This window comes from Melitaea cinxia, chromosome 24 (genome assembly GCF_905220565.1).
Source record: "Melitaea cinxia chromosome 24, ilMelCinx1.1, whole genome shotgun sequence".
Taxonomy (NCBI): Eukaryota; Metazoa; Arthropoda; class Insecta; order Lepidoptera; family Nymphalidae; genus Melitaea; species Melitaea cinxia.
Genome location: NC_059417.1, coordinates 4813509 through 4832867, shown reverse-complemented (window position 1 = coordinate 4832867; position 19359 = coordinate 4813509). Strand labels below are relative to the sequence as shown.

Below are 19359 nucleotides of genomic sequence, written 5' to 3'. Positions count from 1 at the left end.
AATAGTGAATTATGTCGTTTATATAGAAATAACAAATGAAATACTTGATTAATGCCCGTCCTACATTCAGAAATCGTAAGCAAAATGAGTTCTTTTTCTGAATATGAGTAACTATTCATTGTTCTCACACAAGGAAAACGTATCGTCGTCTTTATACAGGGAATGCGTGTAATGTCAAAGAACATTCATAAGCTGAAAATCCGCAAATATGCTGGTTAACGAAGAGAAAACGATGAAGAAAACCGCTTAAAACAAATATTAAACTTCATGTTAGTATTCTTTGACCTCATTGTAGCTATGCACTTGAAAATTCCGGAGATTCAACAATAAGGTACTACTACTCTTCCCATTTCAAAGATATATTAAGACTTAGTGTATGACAGGGCGACGTGACCACAACGATAAAAGTCCCTAAAAAGGAATAGGAAAAAAATACCAAGGAACATTTTACAGGACATGTAGATTCTCGCAGGACTTTGATTTGGATATGTCGTTTATGCAGATTTTCTGGAGGAGTTCCCGAGCGATGCTGAGTGATATGTGAGTACGGGAGCTTGCGAGCTTCGATGGCTTCGAGTCCTGTGGCAAAAAAGACTTACTTTTAATATTTTACTATTGTATTATATTTATACTTTATATCGACGATGCCTTGGTGCAACGGTAAGAGCACTGGTTTGTGGTAGTTGCGCTGGAGGTTGCGGGTTCGATCCCCGCACATGACAAACATTTGTATTGGCCATACAGATGTTTGCCGTGATCTGGGTGTTTATGCTGTCCTTGTGGGACTCCCCACCGTGCCTCCCACATGGATTAAAGATTAAGGTTAAGCCCGGTTGTTATCATGTACACCTGATAGCGATCGTTACTCATAGTGAGAAATATATCTGCGCCAACCCGCATTGGAGCAGCGTGGTTGATTAAACTCTAGGAGCCTATACCCAGCAGTGGGATATTGCAGGCTAAAGCGAGCGAGCGAGGGACACAATATCTTAATTTTCAATTTTTAAAGATCGAACATGGAATCTATTTATTTTTTAAGGCATCTAAAAATGAGTTAAATAGAAAAAAGTTCGCCAAAAAATACCTTTTAAATATTTTATTTTCAATTTATTCTATTAATATTTAGTAATCAATCATCTTTTATTTATTTTTTTAAATTTAACATTGACTCGTTTCGGACAGATAAGATAAGATACAGATTAAACATAATATCAATACTGCCAACCTTAAAGGTCAAGATACACATATATAATAAGGATAAACAAAAGAGAACAGAAGCATAGATAAACGACACATAATAATTTTAATTAATAATAAAACGTCAACTGCGAAAACGTGTTAAAACTTACTCGAGCAAAATTAAATTTCTATCAACGTAGCGACCTCGAAAATATAGCGGCAAGGAACATTCCAAACAAAAGCATCTGACAAGCTTTCGATAGAATCTCTTTCGTTAATTTTAATCAAATTTAATTAAGTTATATCTAATTAATCGAACAAACGAAATTGTTTCTTATTTCAAAATTCTTGCTATGAAAGTTTGAAGTAAAAAAAACAGTGTTTGAATTTTTTTCTCAATGTTATGTCTGTATAAAATAAAAACAACTTTCTAATAAGAAAGAATTTTTCCTTCAATTAATTATAAAATGCTATTTTTAATTGTTGATTATCTAATAGTTGACTCTCAAAAGTTGTTATTGACGCCAAATATATAAAAGTAAAATTAATTGTCTTAAAATATCATTTATATTTAACGTACTTTCACAATTTTATATGTTTATGCAAATATTATAAAAACTAAAATAGTTCACAGTTTCGTGTCAAATACTTTTTTAATATTACAAAAACCTGTTTAGTAAAGAAGTTACAAATGAAAACCTATTAAACATACTGCACCTATGTATGTTGTAATCACTAAAAGCGTCTAATAATTTGCTACAAGTCAAAACTCAACACGAGAAAAATCACGCGAAACACCTGTCTAAACCTGTCCTCGCCTGTCAAACAATTAAATGTCAGAATATCCACTCAATCTGTATATGACGTGATACTGTACATAGTATGGGGCTTATTCAATATTTGTTTAAAATTTTAAATTATAGAATTATTTACAAATATTTACCTGTTTCCCACTCTTTTTTGCTTGTTTCTTATCACGACTCTCCTTCAATCGTATCTGCTTTAAGATACCAACAAGTAGTTCATCAACATTATGTTGGATTCCAGATGAAGTCTCGATGAACTTGCAGTCTTTCGATGTCGCTAAAGCTTTACCCTCTATTGAAACAAATTTAATATAATATTAGTTTTTAGATTGTAAGTGACTTTATTATTTATTTATAGCAGTAGGCAATTGAGGTAACGTATAAAATAGGTACGAAAGTTTAAGCTGAACTAACCTAATTGGCCAGGATGGTGCTTACTTAACAGTGTTTTTGATTTGATTTAAAGTTTAATAAAGATTTTAGTTAGTACAAAAGTGTATATTTTTTACTCTTAAGCCGAGTAATATGAAAAAGTAATAAAGAAATCCAGCTTGTCCTAAAAACTTACTAGAAGTATAATAAATAATAAAACATTATAGCTGCATAGTAAAAAATGAAAAAAAAATTCTATACACTTTTTAATCTCTCAAAAAATCTGTTGAGTAAGTATTAAGCAACATGCATTTAATGATATTTTCACTCACCATTCGTTGAAACTTGCCTAGCTCTTGCCAAGTCAGCCTTATTACCCACGAGGACCACAGTTCGCTCGACAGTAAACTGCTCTCTTGCCAAATAAGATAACAGTTCCCCGGCACGGATGAATGAACTCTTGGCCACGACTGAGTAAACGACTACGCACGCGTGCGGTTCATACGTCGACAGACAATTTTCAATCTGCGGAAAAGCATTGCTTGTAGTTTCAAATTAAAAAATTTAGTAAATAAAATTAAGTTGTAGAAATGAAAAAGGAAACTAAAAACGGAAATAATTCACTGCGCTAGAATAATGTTCGAAAGATGAATTTTACATTTTATTATACACTATTGAGATTTGCCGAATACTAATGCCTACAGGTTTATATAAAAATTCGTCTAACCTTATAGATCTGGCCGTGAAATCAAGATAGATACAATATACCAAAGAGGATGAGAATTAAAAAAAAAAATTATAACTTGAACACTTTAATATTGTTACGTGTTAGGGTTCGAATGATTTGGAGAAACAGACCTGCTGACTCTTTCCAAGACTTTATTCACTAGCACTAGGTCCAACACAAAGCACTAGGTTCAAACACTAAGCACTAAGTTCAAACACTAAGCACTCACGATGTCCTCAGTCGTAGCCAATGTCGTAGGTTTCGCTGGTACCACTCTTGATCACTAGTTTTCACTCTTGAAGTCGCCTCGAAGATCGCTCAAACTGAACTGCACTCGCTCGTCTACCTGCGGCTATTTATATCGGCCGACACAAGGCCCAGACCATTCTGGAAAGTTCACGCATGTACCCGGCTTTCGAGACTATACTTCTATATAGTTCCACAGTAGTACCTCTAACGCCATCTAGTATTGAGTAGAGAGTTTCATGCGGTCTCTGTATTTGCGTGGTTTCAATGGTTGCCGCTAGATGGCGCTAGTTTCTTTGTGTGTCCTTAACACTACTCCCCTCTTAGAGATGCTCGTCCCGAGCATCGTTGTTACTGCCATGGTAACGCGCCAGACGGTCTATGTGTACCACTTTGAATGTCCCTCTTGGTTGCTTTTGAATCCTGTAAGTCACATCATTCAGTCGGGTAACCACTTTGTATGGACCGTCCCACTTGGTCTGCAACTTTGGCGATTTCCCTTTCCGGCGGGTTGGGTTATGCAGCCACACCAGTGACCCTTCCTTGAAGCCGCTCGTGTTCGATTTCCGGTCGTATCTGGTTTTCATGTTCTCGCTTGAATGTAACCCATTCTCCCGAACCAAGGCGTGTATATAGCGCATTTTTTCCCTTAAATCGCTGACATAGTCTTGTACGGTATTTGGTCCCTCCGGTGCCCCTCCAGTCAATAGGTCTACTGGTATTCGTAATTCTCTACCGTAATTGACATACGCCGGGGTAGCTTTTATGCTCTCATGCTCGGCGGTTCGGTACGACAGAAGGAAGAGTGGTATATACTTGTCCCAATCTTTTTGTTTGTCGTCTACCAATTTCGCCAAATGCCTCTCCAGGGTCTGGTTAAATCTCTCAACCATTCCATCAGACTGTGGATGGTACGCGGTGGTCCTCGTCTTATGCATGCCCAAAATTCTGCACACTTCCTGGAATACTTGCGATTCGAAGTTCCTGCCCTGATCGGAATGGATTTCTAGAGGCACGCCAAAGCGACATATCACTTCTTCGACTAACTTAGAAGCGACTGTTGTAGCTTCTTGGTTTGGTATGGCGAACACTTCGGGCCATTTGGTGAAGTAGTCCATGACGACCATAAAATACTTGTTTCCCGATTCCGTTACAGGAAATGGCCCCGCTACGTCAACTGCAATTCGTTCCCACGGTGCACCGACGTTATACAATCGCAGATTCCCACGGCTCCTGGTCTGTGGTCCTTTTACAGCAGCGCAAGTAGTACATTTGCGGCACCAATCCTGTACATCATCTCGACAATGCAACCAGTAGAATCGTTCTCGCACTTTTGTTAATGTCCTCTTGACACCTAGATGACCTCCTGATACGCCATCATGTATTTCACGGAGAACATCTGGTACTCTCGTTCTTGGGACAATTATCTGAAGGTGGAACTCTCTGCCGTTAGTCTTCTCCCATTTCCGGTAGAGTATTCCGTTTTGAAGTATCAGACTGTCCCATTGAGCCCAGTACGCCTTAGTGACAGCGCCAGTGGGTGCAACCTCACTCCAGATTGGTTTTACGTCACCCCGTTTCTTCCATGTGATGATGTGCCGAAGGTCGTCATCTCTTTCTTGAGCTTCCCTCATAGCATCACTCTCCCAGATACCCAAAGGACTTGTTCTTGTTAGCTTTAATGTTACTTCATTAGATTCTTGCTTAACACAATGTTTGCAGTCTTCCGAACACGGCCTTCGTGAGAGTGCGTCGGCATTCCCATACAACTTCCCGCCGCGGTGTTTCGTCTTGAAGTCATACTCCTGATCCCGGGCAGGAGGCGAAGCCCTTTGCTTCTTCAGCTCCATTAATTTAATTAAACTTCCTAATTGAAAAGCCACTTGAGAGTCTGTAGAAGTTACGGTGTCACTGGTGGGCGCGGTAAGGTGGACGGGTCCGGTGGGCGGGGCTTGGCCCACGCTGGGCGGAGCTTGGTCCCCAGTGGGTGTGGCCTCCGCAGCTCGCTGTGCCCTTGTCCTGACGCCCCCCTTAACGTCTTCTCTCGGAGTCAATGGCATCTCCAAATCTCACTTCCGACACCAGTTGTTACGTGTTAGGGTTCGAATGATTTGGAGAAACAGACCTGCTGACTCTTTCCAAGACTTTATTCACTAGCACTAGGTCCAACACAAAGCACTAGGTTCAAACACTAAGCACTAAGTTCAAACACTAAGCACTCACGATGTCCTCAGTCGTAGCCAATGTCGTAGGTTTCGCTGGTACCACTCTTGATCACTAGTTTTCACTCTTGAAGTCGCCTCGAAGATCGCTCAAACTGAACTGCACTCGCTCGTCTACCTGCGGCTATTTATATCGGCCGACACAAGGCCCAGACCATTCTGGAAAGTTCACGCATGTACCCGGCTTTCGAGACTATACTTCTATATAGTTCCACAGTAGTACCTCTAACGCCATCTAGTATTGAGTAGAGAGTTTCATGCGGTCTCTGTATTTGCGTGGTTTCAATGGTTGCCGCTAGATGGCGCTAGTTTCTTTGTGTGTCCTTAACAATATCATAACATTTAATAACGTTTATCTTTTTTCTTTAATTAAATAAACTACGTTAAAAATATAATAATAATAAAGTTTTAGATTAATCTGTATTAATTAAAATATAAAATATATTTTTCAAGCATAACTTTTACTAATTATATTAACATTTTAACGAAGTTTTGTTATGATTTATTTTTTAAAGAACAAATTTTAGTTCATTGCCTTCAAATTTCAGACGTTCATTAGACAAGGATTAAATTATAATTTTCGATTTTTCTTTATCAGCTTGATTTAACACTGTCTAATTCTTGTTTTATTATACGTAAAAGAAAATTTTTTTGCGAGAATAATGTTTATAAAACAGGCAGTATCTGGAGTTATTATCATATGCAATGCCCCGTTCGCGCAGTTAACAGTGACCTTGTGTTACACTTCTCGATAGGGAGCTCGATTCTCGCCCCGAGTCTGTATGTATTTATACCTATAAAAAGTTTGGATTTGTTGATATACAGATTTGGTTGGAAGAAAGTTTGGATCTGTCGATGGTTACTATACGAAAGGCATTAAGATACCTTTTTTATATAACAAAGATGGCAAACAAGCGTGTGATCCACCTGATGGTACGCTGATACCGTAGCCTACGAGCACCTTCAATACCAGGAGCATTGCAAGCACTTTGCCAACCCTAGCCTCGATCCTCGATCCTCCCTCTGACTACCTTACTCATAGCAAGAACACCCCACCACTTGCAAGGTATTACTTAGCTGTGATCTTCTGTCATTTGCGGTACTTGACCAGTCAGGCTGCTCTAAATTTTAAGCAAGATATATCCTACTGTATCCCAACTCAATAGAGCCTAAAGAAATGACGATTTTTTAAATTTTGTTTATAATAACTCTCGCTAAAAACGTAGCAGCAGAAAATTACTAGAAACATCAATTAATTTCGTAACACTTAAATTTGTATATTACGACCGCGAGGCAATATTGAAATGGTATATTACAACATTTAGTAATAAATAGGCAAAAATAAAATCAATGTAATTTTGCTTGTATCATAAAACATATTACGATCCGATTAAAGGCAAAAGCTATTAACCAGTATGAAATGAATTAGGATAATTATATAAAAATGCCTGAAAAAACTGATTGAAAAAAACTTACTGCTCGAACCTTTTTCAGTATGAAAATGTGTATTCGTTTCATGTTATAAACTCCCCTCACCCTATTTTCATGATGTAATCACGAGGGATACTCATAGGGGAAACGACGTATAGGCTATTATAAGAGAGTTACGTCACATAGCATTGCTTACGGTACACAAAATCTAACAGAGTTAAAGGTGATTTTATATAGCGGGTATAATGTAGGCTACAGTTTGAACATAAATTCTTTTGGATGGTTTTTTTTATTGAGCCTTTTATGAAATATACTATATACTTATATAGGTATGTAGTATGAGTGACTACTAAAGTATTTGTATAACTATAATATTTTTTATTATATAATAATATTGACATTAGTCAAAGAAATGAAATTAAATATGTGCTTGATAGTAAGGGTTACTGTAGCATATAGACGCCTACAATCTAGCATGACCAATACAAATGTTTGTCATGTGCGGGGATCGAAGCCGTGACCGCTAGCGCAATATACAGTGCTGTGACCGTTGCGCTAACGCGTCGTCGACAGAAATACCCCCATAGATAAATATTAACACGCGAATCGAACGATCAGCGAAAAATAATTGTTCCTTCATCACTACTATGTCAAAAATCGGTTCTTAATTTCATCAAATAATAATTTTTACTATTTGAATTACTAAGCAATGGCAGGGTCTTATAAAAATGTTTTTCAAACGCATTACTCGGGTCTATTCCTTGGTTATGTGACAAGTAAAATTAATTTTATTAGACTTTTATTTTCTTTCAACTATCGGGAGTAATGAAACTTTCATCACTGTTTTTAATATTTTTTGGCGGATTCCTCACAGCAACTGGCTGATAACCTAGCGGTCGCGGGTTTAATCCAAATCGTGACAAATGTGTTTGTGATTGTATATTAGGTAGTTCCAAACTCTGGAGTAAATGTAACAAAGGGTCACTTGAGAGTAAAATGTTTGTTTATTATGTTATTCATTATATAACCATACAGAGTGGTCTTTTAAACTTTTGTATTGATATATAGAACATTACTCTAAAAGTTATAGAAGCGAAACAGTGCACATTTACAGCAACAAAAGTGAAATAGCGGAATACATCTAGCAATAAATAACTTACGAAAAACATTAAATAATGTAACAAATAGGGAACATACCCATCACAGATAATATTAAGAACTTAATCGAAATACGAACTTGCTCAGACTTTGTTTGAAATAATCAACTAAAGAAATTCGAGAAGTCTTTTCTCTTACCGACATTTCAGTACTTGGATGATCGATAAATATGAGCTCAGATTCTTCCCCGTCCAGTAGCACGGATACTGATTTCTCTCCAAACTCGTCATCTGTAACAATAACAATATCAAAGTTGGGCTCTTGTAATTCAATACTGTTAACAATGAGATCTCAAACGAACTTCTAAAACTCTAATCAGTTTCGAAATTCACTAAATGAAAGGGTATAAATTTTTGCAAACAATCTTAACTAAAACTAAAACGAAGCAAACAAATTGATAAAATAATTTAAAGGGCAAGCTTTGTACGTGTTATTACTGTGACAAAATCCGCGTGTGCCTACCTATCTACTTACATGTATTCAAATATTTATTACTAGTTATAACCATGGTCTTTCGCGTTTTGCGTGCCCTTGTAGGGTCAAATGTATTCATGTCCTAATAGCTCATAAGTATGAACTCAAATTGTGCCTGGTTTCCTATTACTTTATTCATTATTTTGGCATCAAGATATAAATATTAACAGACAGATAGACAGACAGACAAAATTAAAAATAAAATTCACTTTCAGACAAAAAAATAAATAAAATATCTTTAATGTACAGAATTAAACGTCTTAGAGGTTTATTATAAGCAATAGAAACAAATATCTAAAACAATCTATTTACTTTTTTCTTGTTTATTACTAAAAAAAACAAAGTAAATTACAAAATTTAAAAGTAGATGAATAAAGATCATTAAAATGTTGAAATTAGGGGTTTAATTGAACCAAGTGGGCACGAAATGTTTCGCCAATATCACGTAGGAAAAAAATGTTTACGTTTAAAATTTATAAATCTATAATGGGTCCTTGAAATCTTTTGAAAATAACTTTTTTGTGTAATTACTTATAAATGTTCGCCTAGTTTATTATAGTATTTAAACTAATTATTCGTTCTAATAAACATTTATTTTAAAACCTGCGATGGAAAGTTTGTACGCGTTTACCAAAGAGTATTTTCTATACTAGATTTTTCTATAATTCGCCTATAGAATATAGATATATTAGAAATTTATGATATTTAAATAAAAAGAAAATAAAAGAAAAATTTAATAGATGCGATGATTGGATTATGTTTTAAAATGTGGCCTTCGCAGATTTGTAGGAAAAATATACAGATAACCAAACCGGAAATAAATATTTTTACAACTAATTAATAAAGTCTTTAAATATACACGTTACATCCTTCGAAAGCTTATAGCAGTTGAATCTCGTAATAAGCGAATGATGGGTCTTATCAAAGTAAAACATATTTTAATTCAGCTCGGAGTGTAGGGGTTAAATTACGTATTCGTCATTATGTAATAAAGTTATATTTGATTGTTTAGTTTAATGTTTCACTGGGTTACAAATTATAGTACTGTATTGAAAAAAAAACATTGAATTCAAATAAAATCTAATAAAGCAGTAAGCAATAAGACCGCCTTTGCGTGTTGTCAGTGTAACTACTTTTTGTTTAATTTTATTTTTGTACTGCTATTTTTTTTTTCTTTCTTTTACTATGTAAAAGTGTTTGAGTATATTTATGCAAGAAAGTAATAAATAAAAAATAAATGAATAAAATCTTAAAAGTAAAGATTAAAATCTATTTATACGTAAAGATATTATAACGTATAAGAATGTTGAAGCGATATTATGTTTATTATTGAGCTCTTATATCTAAGGTACTACTCGTAAGTCAGTACAATGTGGGTACGTCTGTTTTACGCATATATAGATATGTATGTAGGTGTAGACAATAAATAAATAAAATATATATAAATAAAAATTATTGGCCACATTTATGTGTTTCTCTTTTAAGACTGATTTGACCAATTTAAATTATAATTGTTTTTTTTTCGAAGCTTTCTAAATAAGATTGTTTTAATAAAAACTAATTGTGGTTAATAAGTTTTTTTTTTTTATAAATACACTTTTTAGTTCGTTTTTTTATTTTACCGTGCAAAAATCAGTCGGATTGCTTGTTTTATATTGAAGTAATAAAGCGACAGTAATAAGTGGAAGATTGTTTTATATTTAAATAAAATAAGTTCATTCTTTTTAATATTATGGTTATTCGTTGTCAATAAAAAAAATGGTAAAAGTTAAAATCGTTGACAACGTCGCATTAGTCGTTGTCGTCGCGTCGTTGATTACATCGTTGAATATCAGACGTCGATTTTATGTTACTTCAAGTTTTAGGAACAAAACGTTTATAAAATTAATAAAACGCTTCAGAGAAATTAGGAAATTAAGGGCTTAGAAAAATAATTTATTAATTTGATAAACTACGTTGGTCATTTTTTTTTCTTTGACAATTTTTTGACTTACATGCAACTGCGTGAATTTAGAAAAAAAGTATACGAATTTATCCTAAATAAAGAAAATCTAATTTTAAAACTTCATAACTTAACTTTTTATTTATTTATACTTCTATACCTATATCTACTACAGATTAACAAAAATAATAATAATAACAATCACGGTACTAGTCTTAAAAAGGGTTATACAACCTATTTTAAATTAAACTGGCTTGCTAAGTTAACTAACCACAGATTATTCAAAATCTCAAACAATAGTCTTTTTATAATAGAATACCGATTTGTTAAAATTATTAACACTCACAATTTCAATATCAAATTAATATAAATTGACGTTTGTTCGCCGCCCACATACTCCTATCAGTTCCTACCCACGTCGTAAACGAACGCCCTCATTTTTTCCAAGTGGAAATAATAGGCGTAATAAGTAGGGAATAAAATAATATCTTCTAGGTAGAAATATCAATCGTAACAATTATATGAGTATATGTTATAACATTTTGTATGGAAGAATAAACATGAGTAAGGTTGATAGCCAATAGTTACTTTCATATTATTAAACTAACGATTTTCTGAAAAAATAATGCAAAGCGTGACAAAATTAATAGAATTTATATAAACTACTAGCTGACCTGGCGAACTTCGTAGCACCTTTTTTTCTTAAATATAATAATAACATATATCACAATAAAATATAGTCTATCTTTCAAGTTGGATCAAACTGCACACGGTGTGCAACTTTGATTAAAATCGGTTAAGTGATTTAGGAGTCCATCGCGGACCAATAACGTAATTTATATACATAAGATTTGTATTGTTTGCTGTGTGGTTACGGCATTAAACAATATAGCCACACCCTCTCTTCCCGTGGGTGTCGTAACAGGCGACTAAGGGATAACAGTTCGACTACCACCTTGAAACTTATAAAGCCAACCGATGATGTGATAACCATCCAACGGCTGGCTTTGAAATACACAGGCCGAAGGCGGACAGCATCGTCTTTAGTTCGACAAAGCCAGCCCTGCAGTCACCAACCCGCCTGCCCAGCGTGGTGACTATGGGCAAAACACATGAGTTTACGCCATTTTTGGCGCGAACTTATGGAGGCCTATGTTTAGCGATGGACTGCGATAGGCTGAAGTGAAGTGATGAAGATTTATCTATACTGATATAATGAAGTCGTCGAGTTTATACGTTTGTTTGGACACATTCATATTTTTAATGTTTAATGTTTTTAAAGAAGTTTTTAAGACATAAATCTGGTTAAGGTTGAAATTTTTATATAATTATCATACTTTAATTGTTCATTTACAGGCAATCACAACTAGCATTAATGAAGTAACAATCAGAAGTTATAACCAATCCGACAGAAACTGAATACACACAAACTGAATATAGAATCTTTATTATGTCGACGAATATAAATTATACATAACGAATATTTTAAGAAAAAAATACTAAAATAAAACAAAATATTGAAATTATCACAACTATGTATTTTTTTTAATTTATTTAAATGGAAACAAACATCGGCCATTTTTTGTCTTCGACAATTTATTGACTCTTAATGCAATTATGCGAATTAGACTTATCAAAATAATCGCATCGATCGCATAAAACAAGTAATAAAAATTGTGTATTTTACAATAGTGCATCACGCTTGTATATTATAGAATAGACTTAAAAACTGAGTTTTAATCACACAAATCAGAAAGAAATATCACAAATTCTAAATTTAAACGAACAAAAAAATAAAAAACAACTAAAACGCATTTACCATATGAATAAATTCTTACGTTCTTTATTTAAAATACGGCTATATTTTAATTTTTAAGTTCTTAAAAAAATGAGTTTTCGTATAACGCTACGAAGGCGGTACGTTGGAGCGCAGCGGAGTGCTTCCCCTTGCCACTAATTGGGTATTCTATTTAACGCTAATGAGGTACTTATAGTGTTGTATATCTTTATATAGGTTTTCTAATATTAAAAACGTACCTGTTTAAATGTAAAGATCTGTTTAGAGAACAGTTTAGATATTTATAGAGGTGGTATAAATAAATGCTAGTAGATAAGTCGTGTGGTTTCACCTGATTTCGAATGTTATAGTAATACTGTTCACATCGAGCTGTTTGCCATAAATACCTAGTCTTTTATATCTAAGAACAATTTAAAAATTTAATATTTTATTTCTGAGAATACACTGTTTAATAAAAATAAAAATAAAAGATTTATCTAAGATGATTATTCATTTCTATACCTTCCTTTTTTAAAACATTTTCAGCATTTGTAAACATTAACGAGACTATAAAAATGGGATTGATTAGTTTGTATAAATATAGGTTAATAAGTAAACGGGGTTCGATCCCCGCACATGACAAACGTTTGTATTGGCCATACAGATGTTTGCCGTGGTCTGGGTGTCTCGGAGACGACATTAAGCCATCGGTCCTAGTTATTATTATGTACACCTGATAGTAGGGAATATATCCGCCAACCCGTATTGGAACAGAGTGGTGGATTAGGCTCTGATCCTTTTCCTACATAGGGAAAGAGGCCTATGCCCAGCAGTGGGATATTACAGGCTGAAGCGTAGTATATCGGAGATAAAAATATCCATACAATGTGAACAATATTTGTGTACGTAAAAAAATACAAAATCGATTTAGCAAAGAAGTATATTACGTTCACTATTTATTTCATTATTTAATTCGAAAAAATATTATCTAAAACTTTAAATCTAATGCACAGATGTTCATAGTAATATTGTTTGTATTGTAAAGAAACGAGTATATCTTTTCCCGATATGTTTTTGATTTAGACTATACAGTGACTTGAAAGCTAAAACCTCAACGGTAAAGGATTTAAACCATAGATTAAAGTCATTAGATAAACCAACGTGGTCAGAAAATCTTTATAAATAAAGTTAAGTCACGAACATGTCTAACACCAAAAATGTTCAAAGAGTTAAATACATTTTAGAATAAATTTGATAGAGATTTAAAATAACTCATTAGTTCTGTAAGTATGTTATTTCAATATAAATCAAATTAAAGAATAAACGTCTCACATTCGACGTACAACAGTAGAATATCTTCTTACGTTGGGAGTCTATAACACACAAGAAACAAAGACTAACGCCCAGACCACAAACAACATTTTATGGTTTAAACGAATGTTTGCCATGTGTGGGGATCGAATCCTCGACCAATACTGTGTCAGCCAGTTGGTATTCCCACTGCAATAAAGCGTCATCCCGAAGACACGTAACACAAATATTTGAAAAATGTTTTAATCTCTAGATAAAATTATTTTCAAAAACTTTATGTATTATATAATCTCTTTACGTCTATGGACGCTCTACCCAGAAACCTTTATATTGATTATATCATTAATAGGCTTTTCCCTGAAACGACATTTCGTTTTCTAGCAACATGTCGCCCACGTATACATAGTAAATAAATTTTGGTGGAAAATAGATCTAAAATTAAATCTTATTGCGATAATTCTTCAATTGTTACTATTTTTAGCCGACTTAATAAAAGGAGGACGTTCTTATTTCGAATATGTTTTTTATGTGCGTTCCCTCATAAATATTTTACCGTTTTAGGTATGAAATGTAGTTTATATTGTAAATTCTAAAACTCAAATGTTCATTCAAGTACAAAAATCGCATGGATAACATTTCAATAAAAATAATAATCATGAAAATTCAATTCGTAAAGAATATTCTAATTAATTATTTTTGAACCCATCGTGAACTCACAATAAGCAAATTTTCGAGACCACTCAATACTTTGAAGAGAAGTACAATTTATCTACTGTATATTTACAGAAGAACCTTCATTATGCCGGGGTTCTCTTGACTAATTCGACGAAAACTTATTTCATCAAACAACGATCTTTCTCAGAAATTTTTAAGGTTCAAATCCTAAAAGAAACAAATATATTTAACATACACGAACACGATCATTTGTTTCGAAGCATAACTAAGACCTAACTAATGCCTGTGTCATAATATAACAATCGACTGACATACACATTTAAATAAAGCTGAATATACAGAGAACATACATAAAAAAACATGTGTGTAGGCAATTCACACACGGCAGAAGTGAAACTTCTTAAGTAACCCACGTGAGATTTATTTATATATGTATTGACTCTCATTGTCTCCTACACATTTATGTATTTGTTTCTTTATCGCGACGCATTTTCGTTTCATCGAATTTCAAATCGTGACGATTCTACAGAAGTTTCACTTCAATAAGATTATTACATCTAAACTCGAAGCAGGAATCGAACCCAGAACCCTGACCTAGAAAGCAACTTTTGGTACTTGTAAATATTTGTAATTACGAAATACATTAATAGGAAATTGATAATTTACGAAACTGACGATATTTTGAGGTTATAATATATAACGACCATGATTCAGCCTGTAATATACCACTCCTGGAGATAGACTTCTTTCCTATTTAGGAGAAAGATTAGAGCTTAATTCACCACGCTACTCTACTACGGATTGGTGGATAGATTTCCTACTACGAGGGACGATCGCTATCTTGTATAACAACCGCACTGGTGTAGTAGTACGTGCGCCATGACAGAGGTCCCAAAGCAGGAAGTTTCCTGCCCAAAATATGGAGCAGTCGGACTGGGGTAGTACTCGTCCTTACAGAAGGTCACAGCTAAATAATACTGTTTTCAATTAGTGTTGTGTTCGTGTTGGTGAGTAAGGTGACCAGAGCTCCTGGGTGGAAATGGGAATAAGGTTGGCAACTCGTTTGCGATGCTTCTAGTATTGCAGGCGTCTATAAGCTACGGTACCTAATCGCTTACCATCAGGTGAACCGTACGCTTGTTTGCTTGCCTAGTTACATAAAAAAAGTTACGTACGCCTAAGCATCGACAGTTTGCGGGTTGGATTCCCGCTCGGGATGTATTTGATCTCACCACCGTGATATATATATCATTACTATCTAACCGGTGAACTTTGTACTATCACATTTTTCTTTCGCAAATATTTATTTTATTTAATATAATCCGTGTCCTGGCAGTAAAGAAAACAAAAAAGTAATTATCCAATTTGGCGCATCTGTTATAAAGTTACACGAGAACATACATTTTGCCAATTCATTTTTGTTTATATGGATTTGTCATTCGATGTTATATGGTTTCAAATCAAAAACTCCATCTAAACTCACTGGTGTGTCAAAAGGCAATTTATTGGGTTACATATTTCATTGCAATTTTGATAACTACGCTGTTTGATCCATTACTGATTTAAAAAAAGGAGTATCAATACACTACTAACACTAATACTTTACACTACTGCTTGTATAAGGGTTGCATATACAATAACCGAGCCGAGCATTATATATAGCCAGTATATTCTATATATAGACTATGGGTTATAAGACATCAAACTATGAAATGTTAAAACCTTTGATAGTGTGTATTAAAAATTTTATAACGCAGGTGAAACTGCAATACATGACTAGTTATGTATAAGAAAGAAACATTGTAACACACAAGTAATGACATTAATATAAAAACACAATTATGTGATAAAATTATTATTATATAAGAGTGAATAAAAAAAAATATGTGACATGTGTTTTAGAGTTAAAAAAAAAGTAAAGTTTTAAAACGAAAACAACTTATAAAGTCTATAGTAAAACAATAAACATTCAAAAGGAAAGTGAACTTACCACGTTTAGCTTCACCAGATAGCAAGTAAAAAGAAGTAATGTTATTTACAAAAGAGCAATAGCCAGCCACATACAACTAAATACTAATATAGTACATATTTATAATCTTTCCATTACTTTCATTAAACTTAAATAAAAAAATTAAAATAATTTCTAGGAAAAGAAATTCTTTGAACTCATTTTCGATTATGGGCTTAACAGAGCATTGTTACAAGAAAATTATAATTACTTTAAAAAAAATACAAATAAATTTAATATTTAATCAAAGTTTTTTTGCAAATTATATTATTTTTAAATTTGTCTAATAGTAAATAGAGAAAGTTTCAAACATAAAAAAATTTCAATGTATTTTTTCATTAATAAAATAATGACAACGTTTAAAAATATAATTTAATAACAACAATTAATAACTTATTCTATAACAGCAAAATGTCCCACTGCTATACAACATACTCTTTAACTAATAATAATAATTTTTATTGAAGATATTTATAATATATTTTATAAAATGGAAAGATTTTTAATACATACAGAAATTACAAAAGCATCGAGGTAAATTCCATTATGAATAAGAATGAAATCGAACATACTTTTTACTTTATATATATCATATAAATACAAAAATATATATATAATATATTTGATAAATGACCAAATACTTTTTTTAACTACTGTACCTTTTGACTTTGACAGCCAAACTTGTCAAACGTCATTTTGTCTAACCCCCTGGATATTACATATTTTTACTTTTAAAAAGAAGCTAAAAACATACTGACATCCTGCTCTAACTTTTATTTTGGCAATAGTTATGAAGATAATATTAAGATTAAAAATTCAAATGTGATCTTGTATTATTTGATGAATGAATTTTTAATTTTTGATAATGGAATTTAACTGTAAAGCTAGGCATATTAGTGAGTTTTTATAACCCTTAGATTAGGTAGATGTTAGATTATATTTACAGTAAAAAGAATTCAAGGATTTAAAACCGTATTATTATATTAGATTATATTTACAGTAAAAAGTTTACAGTAAAAAATCACTAATACGCATTTTATTTACATATCTAACTTTAGCTAAAAAGCGACATCTATTCATTATATTACTCAGAAAAGTATTAATTATGTTAATTCTAAATTATTATTAGTAACTTATTGATAAATAATGTCTAGTTTATGATCTGTATTACTGTGAATTGAAAGGTTTATTTTGTTTTAGTCTCTGGTTCTATAAAGCAATTTTTTTTTTAATATGGCGCCAAAATGACGTAAAAATAATTACTAGGATGATGACGCCTTGTCCCGAATACCGATTATTACCGATTTACCCGAATTTTATTAATAATTATTCGAAAAAATTTGCGTCACCTTAATTTTAATGATTGTTTATTAAAAAGGGTTCTTTGCTTAGGTAGTAAAATAAAAATAATAACAATAGATTCTAGAAATTAAATTGTTATAAAAGTTTTCAATAACACATGCAAAATTAACTTTGCAAACATAGCATGTTTATATTTTGAATTTTCACTAAAGTTTTCGTAGCAAAAATGAGAATTAATAATCTTATGTACTAATAGAGAGATCAAATGAGATTTATAATATAAAAATAAAAACAGATCACTCTTCTACGTCATCATTCAGGCCCACGGAACTGCTGCAATTATTGCAGTATGGAATCAAACGGTCTGGAAAAATGCAAATGTGCCACGCATGACAAATGTGCATACTTGACATCTCTTGCGAGTTCCTGGAACTTTTTAGGAAGGCTCTTCACTAGGGTCACCCAGCAAATTCCGCTACTCATTTGCGCAATTGAAGAAGTAAAACACGTGCCTTTCGAGTTTTTAAATGCTCGTGTATAAGAATGAATCCCAGCTTTTTTAGGAAATGTTTTAGTATTATTGATTTTGGCCCATTGTATTTATATTCGTATTTGTGCCAGATCTAATTAACATTACATATAAAATCAACAGTGGCCATCGTTTTGAATTTTTGCTCACGTTGTAAATGCCACTACGTTCAGGTTTAGGTTCACGTCAGCTGTCAGTTTTACTTTGTAAACGGACGCAAGATCGATATTATTTGAATCTGACCCCGTATCATCAGCTTCTTTTTTACTTTAACTATCATTGCTGCGTTCTTATAAATGGTAGTCAATATACATGTCTGAATCACATTGGGAGTCTTCATTGTTATTGGACTCTTCTAACAACGCCACGATTCTAGCTGGGTCATTTGTCAAAGTCATTTTAACTAAAAACTTTTTAAGAAACAAACTTAATTAACGTTAAACACTAAATAAGCAAATAAACGTAAGTCACGAAATTACTACACGAACGATGACGCTGGGTCATAACTACCCGTTTTCACTTGACGCACTTATATCTCCCAGCACACGTGATGCTGCACTGAGCGTAATAATGAAGTGGATAGAAGGAGGTCATATCGCTAGCTTTCAAACCATTCTACCGAAGGAAAAATAAAATATATCAATTTAAAATTGCCTCAGGTCAATATGACCCAGCGTCATTGTCGCCGGGTCAAGGAATGTAACGAATAAATTGTGTAGATATTTTTTATTGCCAGCAGAAACCTTAATTGAAAAATCTTTACAAAATATTACATACACGAACTATACTATTGTTAAGCCTATATTCATATTTAGCATTTTAATTGAATGTTATTCATGAATATATTTAGAATCACTACTTAATATAGGCTTATATATACTCGTACCATTAAAATGACACGACACACACAAGCGTACAAAAATAAAACACGACGAATGGATAGGGATGAGGTAATAAAGAGGGACTTTTGATAAAATAATATTTATTCGAGCGATTTAAATCTGTATTTAGTCACATTGAACCTGAGACTTTCCGAAAGCATCCGGTCAAAAGGCTGTGGCCTTTTGTCGCGTGTTAAGACACTTAACGAAGAACGTGTACGAACTAAGCGCTAGAGACTAGTTTACCACTAGAAGTGTATACACAAATGTACTCTACTAGTACCTTGACTCATTAACAATTGCTAGCCGGGAACTAAAC

The 19359-nt window shown here is 33.1% G+C and overlaps 1 protein-coding gene across 1 annotated transcript in view; it reads right to left on the bottom strand.

Annotated features, from left to right (window-relative positions):
• Positions 1-447: 447 nt before the first annotated feature.
• The window catches only part of LOC123665672, a 62173-nt gene continuing 43261 nt past the window's right edge, over positions 448-19359 (bottom strand). Inside the window, exons 6-9 of the mRNA XM_045599939.1 lie at positions 8280-8371; positions 2690-2882; positions 2123-2277; positions 448-579 (exon numbers count right to left, since the gene is read on the bottom strand). Coding sequence (XP_045455895.1) covers positions 448-579; positions 2123-2277; positions 2690-2882; positions 8280-8371 — 572 coding nt within the window. The remainder of the gene's footprint in view (positions 580-2122; positions 2278-2689; positions 2883-8279; positions 8372-19359) is intronic.